Raw genomic sequence first — 17,564 nt, 5'->3', positions numbered from 1 at the left:
AAAAAAAAAAAAAAAGGTTTTGAAAAAAAGTTAAAGTTACAAGCTTCAGTGGCTTCTCTGGAGGACAGTGTAAGTGCCATCTTGGCGACTTGACCCGTGAGATGCCTCCTAGCTAAAGGGCCCATCCTTGGAAGATTTTTCTGCTCTCTGGACTTCTTCCAGCCCATTGGCTGCCTGGCAGTGTCTGACCTATAGGAAAGGAGATTTTTCTCATCTTAGTCACTCACCAGCTTGTGTTTTCTTATGCCACCAGAGACCAGAGAAACAGATTAACACACACACACACACAGCCCCCAAACCCGCAGACTCAGGGATCTTCACAGAAGAGGGAATGGAAAGATCGTAAGAGCCCAGAGTGATAGATAACATCATGGTAACTGTTTTCTGGATACAGCAGAGAAGTTGCAAACATGAATGCACAGTGACTGTGAACAACACACACAAGACCTGTGCACACCAGACCTGTGCACACCAGACCTGTGCACACCAGACCTGTGCACACCAGACCCGTGCCCACCGGACCTGTCCAAGCTCCAGCCAGACAAGATCCCAGTGTGGAGTGGGAGACAGTTAGCACAAACTCCACCACTAGCTGAGGGGCTGTCGGCATTTAATGGCTGCTGGGGGTCAGTTTTCTCTAACAATGCGACCCTTAGTAAGGAGAGGGTGGCCCCACTCAGAGGAGTAGGTAGGCAACCCAAACTGGACTGGATGGGATTTAAATATAAAGAAGATGAAAACTCAAACTAAGAAGGGGAAGGGAGAGGAGAGACATGGGGGGAGGGAAGGCATGGGGGAGGTAAGGGGAGGAGATGAATGTATTCAAATTATAGTTTGTGAAATTCTCAAAGAATTAAATAAAGCATTTTTAAAAACAATACTAAGTAGCTTATTTCATTTATTTTGCTGACTCGTTCATTTTCTTACGAGTCCTCATGTCTGTCTGACACCTTCTGAGGGGCTCCTGTGTCTTTGGTACTGTGGTAAATTCCTGAGGCTGGATAATAAACAAACTTCCCTAAGTATGGAGCCATCGCATGACTTTCTGGGATGAATGCAAAGCAAAGGATGCCATTGCGGGAGTGGAAATAGGACTGTGGAACAGATAAGTAACATTTGCCACATCCTAACGGAAGAGGCCAAGATCCCTGGCTGTCCTGCACAGATGTCAGTCAGTGGTCAAGACATCCTGCACTGGGGTCCTGGAGGAGCAGCATGCCCAGGGGAGGCTGAGAAAGATCAGATAGGCACGTGCTTAGAAGCTTCAAGCCAGTAAAGGAAGTTAGTTAGAGCTTGGAGCCAAGGGCTGGTGAGATGGCTCAGTGGGTAAGAGCACTGACTGCTCTTCTGAAGGTCCTGAGTTCAAATCTCAGCAACCACATGGTGGCTCACAACCACCTGTAATGAGATCTGACACCCTCTTCTGGTGTGTCTGGAGACAGCAACAATGTACTTATTTATAATAATAAGTAAATCTTTGGGCCTGAGCGAGCGGGGTCTACCCGGAGCGAGCGGGGGCCAACCGGAGCGAGCCAAAGCAAGCAGAGATCCTAAAAGTCAATTCCCAACAACCAGACGAAAGGTCACAACTATCTGTACAACTACAGTCTACACTCATATACATAAAGCAAATAAATACATCTTTTTTTAAAAAAAAAAAAAAAGAACTTGGAGACAATAGTGAGAGGTGTGTACGAGTGGCATGTTTGTATTTGTACTTTAGAAATAACAATTCTGGTCATAGATGGAGGATGACTGGGGCGGGGGCCGGGGGGAGAGCAGAGATAGGAGCAGTAGGGCTACTTAGGAATCTGTCACAGCTGCTCTAGCCTGGAACACTGATGGTCAAAAACAAGGTGTGCATGGGAAGGGAGGTAGGTGGGTAGAGGCCAGATACACACACACACACACACATACACGCACACACACACACACACACACACACACACACACACACACACACACACACGATGGTGGTGGTGGCAGTTGCTGAAATGAATGTGCGCCAGAATCCTTCATCCTGACATGGGGAGGTGGCGACTGGTGATGTTTCCTGTTTCAGGACTCCACATCGATGGCTTTGTCTCTAACGAGCTCTTCCCCAGGCCCTGTTCCCTATCTACTTAGGATGAGTGTGTGTGTGTGTGTGTGTGTGTGTGTGTGTGTGTGTGTGTGTGTGGTGTGTCCGTGTGCAGTTGACTTTGGGCTTCAGATGCCAACCAGATAAAGCAGGTGTAGAATTGTGTGTCCAGCTGATACCGGTTTTCTGAGGGAAGCTGGGAGAATACTGGAGATGTAACCTACTGCCTTGCTCTTTGGCGTGGCCCTGTGACGCTGGCAGACTGCAGCTTCTGGCAGTCTCAGTGCCGACTTCTCCTTGGACGGTCCTCCCCCCTCTTCATGGGACCAAAGGACATCACCGAGGTCTTATTTTTGTGTCCTTACCCCCAAACACATTCTGCTCCAGGCACACTCGGCAGATGGTCCAGGGAGGCTTTGAGCTCAGTACATCTCTTCCAGGCCTCTCGGCCAGTATGTCTTTTCATGACTGCTCTATGCAGGACTGTTTTTCTAACACGGTGGGTCTCAATTACTGGTGGATTTGTCTTGGGACAAGCAGCAATGTCCATAGCTACTTTTGATTGGTAGCAAGGGGCTGCCTGAGCCCTCCTGACATTGGATGGATAGAGACCAGAGTTGCCTCCAACACTGCAATATACAGGACAGTTCCCATGCCATGGACTGTTGGGTTGCAAGGTCAGCAACTCTGGTCTAGAGGACCCCCTAACTCTGTGGTCAAGAGGCACCTTGAGTCTTTTGAGACCCTGGGGAGGGCGGGGTGAATGGAGCAGAATGTATGTTCAAGAGAAACTAACTTGCTGTCGTTTTCTTCTTCTTTCTCCAGCTGAGCCCTGTCTGGAAAGCCCACATAGAGCGGCACAAGGCATCGAGAGCCCGTGGGCCGGGCAGCGGGGAGCAGGGCCTGGTGCTGAGGATGGCCAGGCAGCAGGCGCCACCTTGGGTCCACGTAGCCCTCATCCTCTTCCTCCTCGGCCTCGGAGGGGCCATTGAGATTCCGATGGATCGTGAGTTCTGTGCCCTCTCTTCCCGTCTTAGTCCTGATATTAGAGGAATGGGTGTTGGGGAGAGAAGCCAGGGAGGTGAGCGGGGAGAGAGAGAGAGAGAGAGAGAGAGAGAGAGAGAGAGAGAGAGAGAGAGAGAGAGAGAGAGAGAGCAGATTCCGGGCTTTCGGAGTTGTATTTTTCTTTAAAGACTTACGCTGGGTGCGAGCCTCTTCTTGGGACTGTGGTTAAGCTGGTTGGTGTCTGTGTTGCCTGGAACCTGCTGAGTGGAACCAAGAATAACCCCAGTTTTGGGATTCTGAGAGCCACCTGGAGTTGTTCCCTCGACTCACACCCGCACAGCCATGGCCTTGATGGACCCTTTCTTTTTTTTTTTTTCTTTTTTTTTTATACATTTTTTATTAGATATTTTCTTTATTTACATGTAAACTTCTCCTTTCCCAGTTTCCCCTCCAAAAAACAAACAAAGAAACAAACAAAAACAACAAGAACAAACCCCTGTTGCCTCCCCCCTCCCCATGCCTGCCACCCCGCCCTCTCCCACTTATTGGCCCTGGCATTCCCCCACACTGGGGGTACAGAACCTTCACAGGGCCGAGATGGACCCTTTCTAAAGGCAGCTTCCAGGACCATGTGCTGCAGGCTGTCCTAATTAGTCTCTCTAACTCGATACAACAGAGCTGATGCCCAGTTGTGGTTGGAGTAATAAGCAAGATGGTGAATAGGCTGGTAGAGGATTAGGAAGGGCATTATCTTTGTCAAAGACACAGCCAAATGAGACATTAAACCATATTATGTTACAGAGGAGAGCCGGACACAGGTTCTTTCCTGGGTACTATCAATAGTGGGGAGGGCTCATTTCTGCTCCTGGCGGTAGAGCCCTGTCTGAACCTGGCATGCTGAGCTCATGTCTGGATCTCTATCTATTGACTCGATTGCTGTATTCACTGATGGCTGTTGGTCGGTGCCTTGTTCCGTGGCCCTGTTTGTAAGCATGTGCCCCTTTTGCCACAGTTTTGACACCTGCGGTGAATGTCTCTCCTCGAACTAAGGTACAGGTGTGGCACCTCTGCCTCAAGGAATCCACGGAGCCCATGTGATCCCAAGACAGACTTGGGCACTCTCCAGTTTAACAGATGACTGAAGGAGATGGGAGGTGAAGGTGACCTCCAAGAAGGTTCCACATGGCTCTAAAGCCAGATCCCTCCCAGCTCAGTAACAGCTATCCGAGAGGAGTCTACCCTTCTGGGTGACAGAGACCAGTAATAACTATGAACTGATCCCAGAAGCGAGCTGGGCAAGACGACGGCTGCTGCCTGAGCGTGTACACTCAGAAGGAGGAGAGGAGAGCCGAGAGACAGGCGTGCGTGCGTTCCCATGGTGACCGTCTGTGGTTGGCTCAAGGAGAGTTCTCATTAACAGCCAGGCAGACGATCTAATAAGCATGGTGATAAGGGTGTGTCCCTGGAGAGAAGAAGTGTGCAGAGGAAATTGGGTTATGGAGAACATGGTGAAGGCTCATTTCTCTTCTGCTGCTTCTCACTCACCTGCCGTTAGATACCCAGGGCTGGTGGGGGAAGGGCACCTGCAGAGCAAACACGGAAACAGATGGTATGGACTTCTATATTGAAAATATGGCTTTCCAAGCTCTACTGGAGATGGAGATGCAACAGGAACCCACGTACTGCCTGAGGCAGAAGGCAAAGGGCTCTGACTTCCTCACCGCACACTCCTCCTCCCAGCTTCCCTGCGAAGGCCAGGGAGGACCCATCCTTTTACGTTGTATACACACACAGGCCAGGCCCTTCCTTGCCTGGTTCACACCTCTCACGGTGATAAAGTCAGAATGGAGTCTGCGTCCTTTGACTCTGCTATGGCACACTGACCCTGCTTCCTTTTAGTGCTTAGACCTCCCTAGGCGGGACAGGGACCTCTGAGCTCTGCTAAGCTCACCACATGCAGTTCTCACAGTGAGTCTGGATGCGGGCGCTATCCGTAGCTGGCAGGTCAGGTAGGAAGCAGGAAAGAGGCAGAGCCGGTGCCTGGCAGTAGCTCCTCTTTGGGAAGAATCTCTCTCCACGTGGCTGTAGTTGGCCTGGGCTGTTGGGTTGGACACCCCATAAAGCACTGTGCCTCCCTATTTACTGCAGAGAGTCTCAATGACTCTTCTGCAGAACTGAACTTAAAACGACACAGAAAAGGCAAGGACTTCCTTGGCAGGTTTCTCCTCGGGCTTAGCCACAGCCCTTTCCACGGTCTCTAAGTTTACCTCCCATCTGGGATTGGGACACGTCGGGTGTTTGTAATGTACCCCCATTGTTGGTAGGGTAGGGCAGAAGCTATCCAGCTGGAGACTGGCTTGCCAGGTGTCTCCCTCATTTGCCCCTTCAGGGCATTCTCTGTGCCTCTGGAGCTGGGACACTGCTTCCACTCTGGGGCTTGGCACAGCAGCTTTCTGGAGCAGCCCCCTGGGAGGCCGCACAATCCCTTATTGAAGTGCCCAGCCTCTGGCTCCAACTGCCTTGCCAGCAAAGTCACACGCCACCTCCCTTCCATTAGCCTGGAGGAGAACAGTGTGACCTTTGGGGGAAAAAAAGTAATGGGTCACCTCATCAGCCAGCATGGCTTCGCCAAAAAGTGAGTTTCCCGGGAGCTTGTGCATACTTCTCTTCTCCCTTCCACTCAGGGGGATTCAACATGTCCTCCTAGGAGCCTGCAGAAGAGGACAGCAGAATGGGGAGATACTCCACCCCACCTCATCCAAACAGGGCTGTGAGAGGTAACACGCCCATCCCCCATCTTCCATCCTCCCAGGATGGAGCCCAGAATTCAACTACCAGAGCCTAGGAAGAAAAGGGCATGAAGGGAGAGCCCCGGAGTCAGGGCAGACACGGGTTCACCCCAGCAGCGATGGGTTAGACAATCTTCTTCCTGGAAACCAAAAGAACAAATTCATTCTCCACCTGACATGGCCAGACAGCCAGCTCTGCGGAAGGGAAAGAACAGCGTGCAGCAGGGTGACCTGAGAGGAGCTCTGTTGTCCTTGACCTCAGACAGGCTGTCACCGGCACCACCACAACTTGTCTTCTGGCTTGACTCTGTCCCAGCAGTAAATCTCTTGGGAGCACAGCGGTGACTGAGATGTCATTGTCCCATTAGGCAAGCAGATGCTGAGGAGCATGAGCTGGAGACAGCAATCATCCAGTTCTTATTTGACTTGGGGATCTCCACTCAGGGCGGTACCTGCCTTCTCTCCTATCCACACCGCCAGGGACCACAGCATCGCAGGCCTGCGCCCAGCTAAGGATGGATTTTCGGAAGCTCCGCAACAACCTCTGGGGAAACCTAGGACCCATCTGTCTCCGGAGCCAGTGTCCACAGGACTGGAGCCATGTGACCGAATTCAAGACACTCTGGGAGGGGACCAGGGCCTGGGAGGGGGGTACATGAGGACCAAGAGCATCACTGCATCCTGAAAATGAAGCCAGAGCCCAGCTAGTGGTTAAAAGGAACGTGCTTAAATGTCAGTCCTACCTGTTTGGAGACCGGCCCCCTCTCTCCCTTGTCCCCTCCTGTGCCAGCTGCACCGGCTTTCGGTTTCTTTAGAATATCTGTGCTTGGCAGGAAAACCACATGCAGGTGAAGGTGCCAAAGCAGGGGGCACCGGAGAGCTCGTGCTCAGGGTGGGAGCACCGCTCAGGGTGGGAGCACCGCTCAGGGTGGGAGCACCGCAGAGCCTATGTTCAGAGCCTTGTTGGCTTTCCTTTAGTGTTTTTCATTCCTTTGTTTCCAACCCAGGCAGACCTAGACAGGTAAAGAGCAGAATGGCCCTTCATTACTCTGAGGGCCACTCCACCTTAGCCCATGAAACCTTTTAAAAAGCCATCCCACGAAGTCTTTCCTTTGCTGGCAGCCTGCACAGTGGCCTGCTCATTCCTGCCATGCTCCCCCTTATTCAGTCATGTCTTTTTCTCTTCTCCTATGACTCTCTTGGGCCTAGGTGAGCCCTGGCTCCCTGCAGGCTGCCCTTTTGGAGCCTCTTCCAAGTCTCTTTCACTCTGGTGGGAAGGCATCAAGCTCACCACGACTCTGCTTTAAAGCGCCCTACCTCCTGCTCTCCCCAGCAGCACTCACTCTGAAAAGGGCAGCCCAAGACCCCCGTGCACCAGAGTGGCATGAGGGTGTCACGGTGCTCCCTCCTGGTGCTCCCTCCTGGTGCTCCCTCCTGGTGCTCTCTCCTGGTATCGTAAGGAAAGACATTGAAGATTCTTAAAGACACGTTTTTGTCTTTTCTCCACATCTGCTTGATCCAAGGCTTGCTTCCCACATCTAAAGCCTTGGTACTCTCAGTGTGGTTCATAGGTCTCAGCACCACCTAGGTATTTGTCAGAAATGTAGGACTTAGCATGGATGTGGTGCTGTTGTTAGAACACTTGCCTGATGTTGGCAAGGCCCTGGGGTCCATCCATAGCATGGACAGAAACAAAATAGAATCCAGGTGCTAGAGCAGACCTTCTGAGGCAGGGCCTGCGTCCTCTCTAGCCAAGGGATCTCTGCTTGTTAGAGCCTGGGAAGCACGAACACACCTGTCAGGGCTCATGGGATCAGAGGGGGCTGGTGAGGACAACGTGTACAGCCTCATCTTTGTCCTGCTTGTGAGAGACACAAGGAGCGTTGGGCTTGGCCACATGGCCAGGATTCTGTCATTCAGGAACAGGATTTTTGTAGAATGTGCTTTTGTGCCAGAGAGAAGCAACGTGGTGAGGAAGTCAGAGCCCCTCAGGTACTTTGGGCCTTCGTCCCATTGAAGTGGTTCAGGTCCCTAGCACCTCCATGCTGACCCTAGGCACCAAGGCTTCCCCCATCCTTCCGTGGTGTGAGATGCCAGGAAGCACCTGAAGAGTCCCTTTCAGGTGGTGTTGTCATCTGGGGACGTTTTGACTTGCCAAGTAACATCTCCCTTTGGTTGCTGGTCCTGCTCCTTTATGTGGATACAACACATTTTCCACAAAGCATTTGTTTGCTGTGTCTGTTCTCCGGCCTTGCCTGGCTCTTCTGCCAGGCTCTGCATCTGGGAGAAGCCCCCCATGCCCAGTGCTATCTCTGTGTTGCCCCATCCCAGCCTTGCATGCTAGGGCAAGAGGACACCCAGTAGACAAGCTGATCGATTGTGTGCAATAACACTCTTCTCCTTCTCTCCCCCTCCCAATGCTAACCCATGGAACTAACAGCAAGCATTCAGAATGAGCGTAAGTGCCTGGTGTGCCTCTATGCCCTTGAGCCTCTGGGAGGTGGGAGGTGGGGGAAAAAGCCAGGGGAGAAGGCTGGGCTTGAAATTAGTGGCCTCCTCACTGCCTGCTAATGCTGATCCAGCCTAGAGCCCTACTGTGAGTCCTTTACTGATGGAAGAGAACTTCCCAGGGAAGGGGGGCAAGTAGGTGGTCAGAAGAAGGACTCTAGTTAGCAGCTGGGATGTTCCTTAGCTACTGCAGCTCCTTCATCTGCTGGTGGCTGGCACTGCACCCTTGGGTAGAAGAACACCAGCTTGCTGGTACACAGGGAAACCCTTGGGAAACTCTAAGGGACTGAAGCCTCTTTTGGCTCTCGCCTCGACAGTCTGGCCATCTGTTGAGACTCGTGGCTCAGAACCATCGCAACCCTAAGTTCTACCGTCATCGCTGGTTTTGTTCCTGTATCCATTCAGCACCCATGTAGCAGGAACTGTTGTGCCCTGGGCAATGTGCTGGGCCCTGGGATGTGAGCTTGGGTAAAAGAAAGCCTGGTGTCCACTCACTTAGAGGGGTGCTGGATCTTCGTAAAGGGGTTCCTACGCTCAGACTCTGTCATCCATCCCTATCCTAAAACCCTGTTTAAGAAATTGCATTTTTAGAATAGGGTGCTTCTCATGCTTGCCCAGGTTGCCCAGGTTGCCCCTGACACTCTTGACTTTAGCCACTCCCTAAGCCAAGGTCAGGGTAGGTCTCCACAGTTCTGACTCTTGCTACATGTGTCCTATTGCAGTGACCCAACCCCCAACTATCACCAAGCAGTCTGTGAAGGACCACATTGTGGACCCCCGAGATAACATCCTGATTGAATGTGAAGCTAAAGGCAACCCCGCCCCCAGGTGAGTGGAGGGGGAGGGGCCTGAAAAGCCACCATTGAAATGAGTCACTTAGCCCATCTTGGTCATAACTGAAGGCAAGCAACTGAAGAGTTCGGAACAGGGCTGGAGGGATGGCTCAGTGGTTAAGAGTGAATAGTATCTGCCGGGCGGTGGTGGCGCACGCCTTTAATCCCAGCACTTGGGAGGCAGAAGCAGGTGGATTTCTGAGTTCAAGGCCAGCCTGGTCTACAGAGTGAGTTCCAGGACAGCCCGGGATATACAGAGAAACCTTGTGGGGGGGGGGGGGGGGGGGGGGGGGGAGAGTGAATAGTATGCTTGGAGAAGACCTGAGTTCAAAACCAAGCATCTCTGTCAGGTGGCTCATAGGCACCTGTAACTCTAGCTCCAGGAGAATCCACTGCATCTGGCCTCCATAGGTCACGTGTACATATCCCCACACATACACCACACACACACACACACACACACACACACACACACACACACGTGCGCGCGCACACACACACATATAAGTAGACACACAACAACTCTTTATTAAAATTTTTGGTTCATCCATCCAAAGAATATGACTTGACACCCTCCAGGTCTCATACAGGAGGGATCGAGTTTGATTAGCAAATGTGAAGTGGCCGTGTGACTCAAAATAGCTGAGCAGGGGCTGCCAGCACTGTGTGGTCCATGAGAAAGCTTCTTCAAAGCTCTGAGCCTCTGTTTCCTCCTCAGGAGAGGAAACCAAACAACCAAACAACCAAACAACCACAGAACTGCCCTTTTATTTATGGGGGTTTTACCACTTTCGGCAAATTGGGAAATTTATCTCATAAGGAAACCAGGCTCGAAGGTGTTGAATGGCTTGTTTCTGTTGCAGTGAAACCCTGGGATCTCAATGTGTATCCAGGCTGGCCTGAAACTCATCCTTCTCCTGCCTCAGTCTCCCCTCCTAAGCAGTAGGGTTTCAGGTATGTGCCGCTGGACCCAGCTAGACGTTATTTTCTGACTGTTTTGGGTGATTATCATCCACCCCATGTTCAGGTTATAGGAAGTCCCTATTCTTACCTAACTCAAGGCTTTCATTCTGAGCTTGGTTTTTTGTTTGTTGGTTTGGGTTATTTTTGTTTGTTTGTTTGTTTTGTTTTTGTTTTGTTTTGGTTTGGTTTTGGCTTGTCTCAAAGAAGTCAGTAGCCAGGAAGGAGAAGACTGTCCTAGACTGGTCTGTACTGCTACATGGTCTCATTCATTCGCCCTCTTCCTCTGTGGCAAAGCCAGTGTCTTCCTGAGAAGGGGAAGATTTTAGACGCCTAAACCACCAGTCACCAGCTTGACTGAACCAGAGGCAGAACAGGGTTTAGATTCACTCTCTGACTACCAAGGCCCACTCTGTTTCTACCAAATGATACATTGTAGCAAAGTGAAGATGTTAAATAATATGTTACATTCTCAGAGTAGCAGAGCGAGTCTCCGACCATGCAGTGAGGGAGATTTGCTCTGGCCCTGGGTCCCTGGGAGGCAGCCAAACCAACAATGATGAGCTGAGAACAAGATTGGTCTTTTCCATGTGGATCCTCTGAGGGGGACAAGGATTCTTAGTATCCACCGCACATGCCTCTTGTGTTTCTACCACATCGGCACAGAGAGCCAAGAGTGTGTGCTGCTGGCTTCAGCGTCAAACTGAGGGACATGATGATGATGATGATGATGATGATGATGATGATGATGATGATGATGATGATGATGATGATGATGATGATGATGATGATGATGATGATGATATGATGATGCCTTCTCTTCCTCTCTCCTCCTCTTCTTCCTCTTTCCCTCCTCTTCCTCTTCTTTCCCTCCTTTCCTTCCCCTCCTCCTCTTCCTTTCTTCTCATATGAAGGTAGAAGTTAGATCCTTGCACATACCAGGCTAGAGCACCCACCCCTAGGCCTGCAGGAGCATTTTAGACTCGTTACAGTTTTGTTTCCTTAAGCCTGCCAGCTCATTCCAAGCTCCCCTTAGGTTGGTCCCAAAGAACAGACATGGCAACTTTGAGTTCCTGGGAAGAGACTAGGAAGGTCACAAGGTAAAGAAAGTCACTAACGCCGGTTTGACTGGTTTGCTTAAGAAACCACTGACTACCCCTGAGTTAAGTGCTCACAGAACAAAACCGACCAGAGAAGCTGGATGCCTACTACCTGTAGCCAGCCTTAGCTAGGGATAGCGCTCATAGTATGTGTGGTCCCAGTAGACATGACCTGGGCCTTTGCATTCACCCAAGCTTATCAGGTGACTCTGCCCGGCCGGTGGATCCATTAGCATGGAAGTTGAGTAGAAATCTGACGTTGAGTGGGGACTAGGAACCAACCCATTCCAGCCCTTACTTTCGGTTGGCCTGGCCCCTGTCATCCACAGTTTTCACTGGACTCGCAACAGCAGATTCTTCAACATTGCCAAGGACCCACGGGTGTCCATGAGGAGGAGGTCTGGGACCTTGGTGATCGACTTCCGCAGTGGTGGGCGGCCTGAGGAATACGAAGGGGAGTACCAGTGCTTTGCCCGGAACAAATTTGGCACTGCGCTTAGCAACCGCATCCGCCTGCAGGTGTCCAGTGAGTGCCAGGGATGGAGCTGCTGCTGGCTCCCTGGTGGGTGGGAGGCATGCAAGAGGCCCCTGCCCTCCGTGGGTCTCTCCCACCTCTGAAAGATTCCTAGAAAGAAAACTTCCAGACTAGTCAATTACAACCTTAACAGCTGATCTGAACATGGAGGAGGGGAGGGGAGGGGAGAGGGCAGCTGAAGATGAGCGCCCACTGTCTCAGAAAGCTTCTCACTTCTTTCAAGGGTCCCTCCATGTGTCTTGCCTCCCTCCCTTCTCCCATTTCCCCTTCTCTTGAGCCCTGCCCAACTCTTGCTGTCAGCCGCACTTCACCCTCTTCTGTTTCTCTCCAGAATCTCCCCTGTGGCCCAAGGAAAACTTAGACCCTGTCGTGGTTCAAGAGGGTGCCCCCTTGACGCTGCAGTGCAACCCCCCACCTGGCCTCCCATCCCCCGTCATCTTCTGGATGAGCAGCTGTAAGTGTGGAAGCCTGGCCTCTCTGAGCACCCAGCTCTAGAAGGTGCAGTGGATGGGTTGGTTGGGGGTATGATGGTTAATATTAATTGTGAACTTGCCAGGGTCTAGAATCATCTTGGAGACCAGTCCTTGTCTGTAAGGGACTTCTAGGTAGGTTAATTGAAGTGAGGAAACCTACCCTAAATAGCGAGCCAAGCAGTTCCCTGACTGTGGATGCTGTGTAGCCAGCTACCTCATATGTCTGCCATCATGGCGGACTTACCCTGGATTTTTAAGCAAAATCCAAATAAACAGAACAAAACAAAACACCATTCCTTAAGTTGCCTTGGTTCAGAGATGCCACGGCAGCGTGGAAGCTCGCAGGAGGGCTCACTCTGAGACCAGAGACTGACGTGTGAGAGGCAGGTGTGAAGTGACCACGTGGCTCAGACAGCTGTGCAGAGGTTGACATTACTGTGGTCATAAGGAGGTGGCTCTGTACACTGCCGTGGTCCCTCTCTTCCTCCTCACACTTGTGGGGAAGGGTGTCTGGCTGTCAGCTGGTCAGTTCCCACCCTCTGCTCTCCCTGTTGTGTCACATTTATCGCTGTGTTAGGTCCATGACACCCCTTGAGCGGATCTCGTGGCCCTCCTCTCTGTCTGTCCTCACTAACGCGTCCCTAGCCCACAATCTCATCCATAGTCTCCCTAGGCCTTAAGAACATCCGGGAGCCTCATTTGCATGTTTTTACTGGCTCCTCTCTTGCTTCAGGACAAGCCCAGACTCCTTTACCTGGACAGTCACCTTTGTGACCTGCTCCTTTTGCCTTTCCAGTCCTTTTACCTCATCCTTTGGCTCCGGAAGCTTCACATCCTTCCTGCCTCCAGACATGCTCCTCCAGCTCCTTCAGCTCCCCCACCCACCTTCCCTAGCTCCCCCAGCTTCTCCAGCTCTCCCAGCTCCCCCAGCTCCTCCAGCTCCTTCAGCTCCCCCACCTTCCCTAGCTCCCCCAGCTTCTCTAGCTCTCCCAGCTCCCCCAGCTTCTCTAGCTCTCCCAGCTCCTCCAGCTCCTTCAGCTTCTCCAGCTCCCTAGCTTCCCCAGCTTCTTCAGTTTCCCCCAGCTCCTCTATCTTCTCCAGCTCTTCAGGATCTTGGAGGTCTGTCCTTGTGCCTGACACAGACATGCAGACTTCAGGGTTCTCCTCAGGACCCCCTAGAGGACAAAGTCCCCTCTGCAATCTCGCCCTTCCCCCCAGTACACGTTCCTCTCCATACCACATTACAATGGGCTTATCTATTGCCCTTCTCTCCTGATAGACTGAGGGTTTACCTTTCTTTTCCCAACCCCTGGAACATGTGACCCGGCACATAGTAGGCCCTCAGCAGATCTCTGAGGAGCGAATTGAAGAGCAGAGCGCCTGTTGTGGGATATCAGTTGGCATCACTGACGTGAAAAAGAAGCTGTGGGGACAGGAAGTAGATCAGTGGGGAGTGCAGGTCAGCAGACCCGACAGCTTAGAGAGCTCATCCGGGTTCTGAAAACCTGCCCTGTTGACCTCCTCAGCCACACCCGTGTGAAGACATTCACTCTCTGTTCCGCAGTTCACTGTCTCAGAAATGGGAAGGAAGGTCTCTTAAAATCATCAGTGTGGATCATGAGTTGCTGTACATCTCACAATTATAATTGAAAATTGCATTTTTTTTCCTTAAGGGTAAACAAAATAAAAGTCCGTATTATAATTGATGACGGCTAAATTTCAATTAACTGCAGCAAGGCCAAGTTCGGCTGTACTTATCGATGCACTAGTGAAAGCCTTTGTGTGCTCTGGCATCAGCTGGGTACTGAGGTCTAAGGATGAAAGCGGATCCCTTGGTGCCTGTAAAATGCTCCCGGTGGAGTGTGTGCACTCGATTCCTGACTCAAGGAGCAGGCAAAGACTTGTGTTCTTCCTCTGGCCTTGAGGTCAGACAGGTTGTGGTGTGGCAGGAATTGGAAAACTGTGGTCACAGAACCTGAGCAAAGTAAACATGTCTGTCTGGTTTGAATGCACCCCTGCATGCATTCATCCCTCCACTTCCCTATAAGGAGGGGGCACACCCTGCCTAGCATCGGGAAGAGCTGACTCGGAAGCTCCAGGTCCCATCTGGTCTCCTGAACTACAGCGATGATTATCACTGAGTCCGCCTGCTAACCTCCTGTCACTCCTCTGCTTCCTCACAGCCATGGAGCCCATCACCCAGGACAAGCGTGTCTCCCAGGGTCATAACGGGGACCTATACTTCTCCAACGTTATGCTGCAGGACATGCAGACCGACTACAGCTGTAACGCGCGCTTCCACTTCACCCACACCATTCAGCAGAAGAATCCCTTCACCCTCAAGGTCCTCACCAGTAAGTGGAGACCCTGCTCAGGGCTGGAGCCACAGGGTGTGGTCCTTAAGAGCACATGCCATGCATGTTTGAGGCTAGCCCAGAATCTTCTCTGGCTCCCTGTGCCTGAGCCACTGCCACTGCCTTGTGCAGCATCTGAGGATGTAGAATCCTTGTGTCAAATACTATGCTAAGCCAGTATTTGTACTTTGGTAGGAATCAGAGCCACATACTGAGGTCCAGCCCTATCTTACCCCAACAGGCTTGGGCTCTCTGGGGCCCTCGGCGCTCATTCAAAAGTTCCTGGAATTCGAGATGACTTTAAGTGACCGTCACATCAGGAATCCCTATCGTGCACTCAGCTCACATCTTTCACTTCTAGTTATTGGTTGCCTGTGTTTCCAGGAGAAAGCCAGTGCCTAAGATAGTGGGACCAGTGGACACACTGAACAAATTGTGTTTGGTTCTGTAATGTGTATTTGCTGAGCCGCCTGGAAGTGTTGTGCCTATAAACTGCAGATTTATCTTTCACATTGTGGGGCTTAGTTTTATCCCCTTATTGTTTCTAATACAAAAAAAAAAAAAGTTAGAATTCCCTGATCCACGACAATGGTGGTGGCTCTCTACAGAGGCACACAAGGACAAGCAGGAGCTTCATTCAGCTAGCCCGTCCTTAGCTTGTTCAGGACATGCCTGGGTTCATTTACACCATGGACATGTAACATGGTTTGAAGAGGGCCTTTCTAAAGAGTCGCTAACCTGCGTGACTCATGCTGTGAATATCATTGTTGGTACTGTGCTGTGGACGGCAAAGGACACCAGGCTAGCAGTACCGCAGGTCAAAACAAGGCTGAGCCTCAGCTTCCCAAGGCCTGCTTCAGGGGGCTCAGGCAGCCCTGCGGAGTCTCCTGAGGAAAAGCCTAGATGCATGGTCAGCACTGGGAGGCCTCTTTAGTCTATGCCGGTGATGGGCAGGGGCACCAGGGTGTCCACAGGGCCTCATTCATCCCTTTCCTTGGGGAGGTAATGCCCACCCGTAAGGACCACCCTCTAGTTTGCTTCTCACGGTTTCTACCTCTTTTGTCGTCGTCTTCTTCTTCCTCTTCCTCCTCTTCTTCCTCTTCTTCCTCTTCCTCCTCTTCTTCTGCCCTTCCTCCTCTTCTTCTGTTCTTCCTCTCTCTTCCTTGTTTTCTGTTCTTGCTATTCTTTCCCTCTGAACACCTCTGCCCCTCCTCTGATCACCTATTTCCTTGTCTGTGTTCCGCCTTTACCAATGGGTGTTGTCTGCCAAGATGGGGCAGACAGCCCAGGGGATTGCTCAAAGCCCATCCAGGAGCCCTGCCCGATGCTGCAGAGTCCCTGGCTCTCTGACTCCTGGACCCATCACCAGGAGACCCCTCGGAAAGGAAGTTGACTTGACTGCTGCGCCCCCTCAGTATACTTCAAGTGACTCTCTGCCAGCTGGCTGAATGAAGGAGGACAGTGTGGTCAGCCCAGGACCTCTGAGTGGCCTCTGCCAGGACAGGGCTAGCAATGAGGAGGAGCCAGTAGGAGGAACAGTGCTGTCAAGAGTAGGACAATCCTGCACAGCCTTTGTGTCCACCTAAAAAGGGTGATGCTGGAAGCCAGTCTGCTGCTACAGGGCATGAGCCAGGTGCCATGAAGTTCTGGGCAGAGCCTGGGAGCCTAATCAGGTTAAATGACACTTAGCTATGGAACTTTCCAGGAGCATTCTTTTCTCTAGAGGAAGTCAGTAAGGGATACTTGTCTCTGCTTCACTTCAAGTCGCCTGTCCCATTGGAAACTCTCTCCTCCAAATGACAAGAACCCTTCTTGGTAACCTGAACGGAATGCTACCAGCTTTCCTGGAGCCCTCCCAAGAGCAGCTCTGGCTGGAAACAAGTTCTGGGCATCTGAGCCAGCCTAGAATTGGGCACAGCTTCTTAAAATAGCACAGTTGGGCTCTGTTGACTTTCCTGTCTAGAAAGGGCACGGGCTTTCTTTACCTCCTTCAGAACCAGGTCTGGGTAGGAAGCCAAGCTGTCTGCCTGTAGTCTGCCTGTGGGGACAAAACCGGTCTTATTGCACTATTTTTATTAATTGCATCAGAGGAAGAGAAGAAAGATTTACACATATATTAACATATATATATGTTATATATATTTCAAAATACCAGACAACCTAAACATTATTTTTTTAATCTGTTTTAGAATGAAGTAAAAGCTAACCAGGTTGAGTCAGACTGACAAGGACAGACGTGTGACTTTGTCCACACTGTGACAGGCATAAGGGCTCTTACTGCCACAGTAGGAGGCATCCTGGTTAGAGAGGAGTGTATCTGCCGAGGCAGACAGTGGAGTGTATGCTATACTACCTGCCTGGGTTCAAATGGTATTCCTCAAGAACAGAGTCTCCCTAAATCTCTTATACACGCTCCACAGCTGTAGCAAGTTTGGCACGTTGCTCCTCCCCCAGAAGAGAGAAAGGCTCTGTTATAACTGAGAGCATGGGAGTGAAAAAGAAGGAGCCTCTACAACTCCTTCCAGGGGTATCACCAACCTACCCTCTCCCACTTCCTGGCCCTGGCATTCCCCTACACTGAGGCATGGAACCTTCACAGGACCAAGGGCCTCTCCTCTCATTGATGACCGACTTAACCATCCTCTACTATACATATGCTACTGGAGCCATGAGTCCCACTATATGTACTCCTTGGTTGGAGTTTTAGCCCTTGGGAGCTCTGAGGATACTAGTTAGTTCATATTGTTGTTCCTCCTAAGGGGCTCTGCAAACCCTTCAGCTCCTTTGGTCCTTTCTCTAGCTCCTTCATTGGGGACCTGTGCTCAGTCCAATGGATGACTGTGAGCCTCTACTTCTGTATTAGTCGGGCATTCGGGCACTGTCAGAGACTCTCAAGAGACAGCTCCTATCATGGGGCGGTGGGGGGG

At 51.3% G+C, this 17,564-nt stretch overlaps 1 protein-coding gene across 14 annotated transcripts in view; it reads left to right on the top strand.

Annotated features, from left to right (window-relative positions):
- Positions 1-17,564, top strand: part of Nfasc (neurofascin) — a 180,239-nt gene that overhangs the window by 102,861 nt on the left and 59,814 nt on the right. For 9 of the 14 annotated variants that reach the window (XM_031382384.1, XM_031382374.1, XM_031382439.1 and 6 more), the window contains exons 3-8: positions 2,906-3,086; positions 8,315-8,332; positions 9,105-9,210; positions 11,605-11,801; positions 12,142-12,264; positions 14,467-14,637. In XM_031382384.1, coding sequence (XP_031238244.1) covers positions 2,906-3,086; positions 8,315-8,332; positions 9,105-9,210; positions 11,605-11,801; positions 12,142-12,264; positions 14,467-14,637 — 796 coding nt within the window. The remainder of the gene's footprint in view (positions 1-2,905; positions 3,087-8,314; positions 8,333-9,104; positions 9,211-11,604; positions 11,802-12,141; positions 12,265-14,466; positions 14,638-17,564) is intronic. The other 5 variants (XM_031382393.1, XM_031382366.1, XM_031382407.1 and 2 more) reach the window with 1 other exon arrangement.

The sequence above is a fragment of the Mastomys coucha genome, unplaced genomic scaffold, assembly GCF_008632895.1.
Source record: "Mastomys coucha isolate ucsf_1 unplaced genomic scaffold, UCSF_Mcou_1 pScaffold1, whole genome shotgun sequence".
In the NCBI taxonomy this organism is placed as follows: Eukaryota; Metazoa; Chordata; class Mammalia; order Rodentia; family Muridae; genus Mastomys; species Mastomys coucha.
Note: the sequence above shows the minus strand (reverse complement) of the source record. Positions and strands in the feature narration are given on the sequence as shown.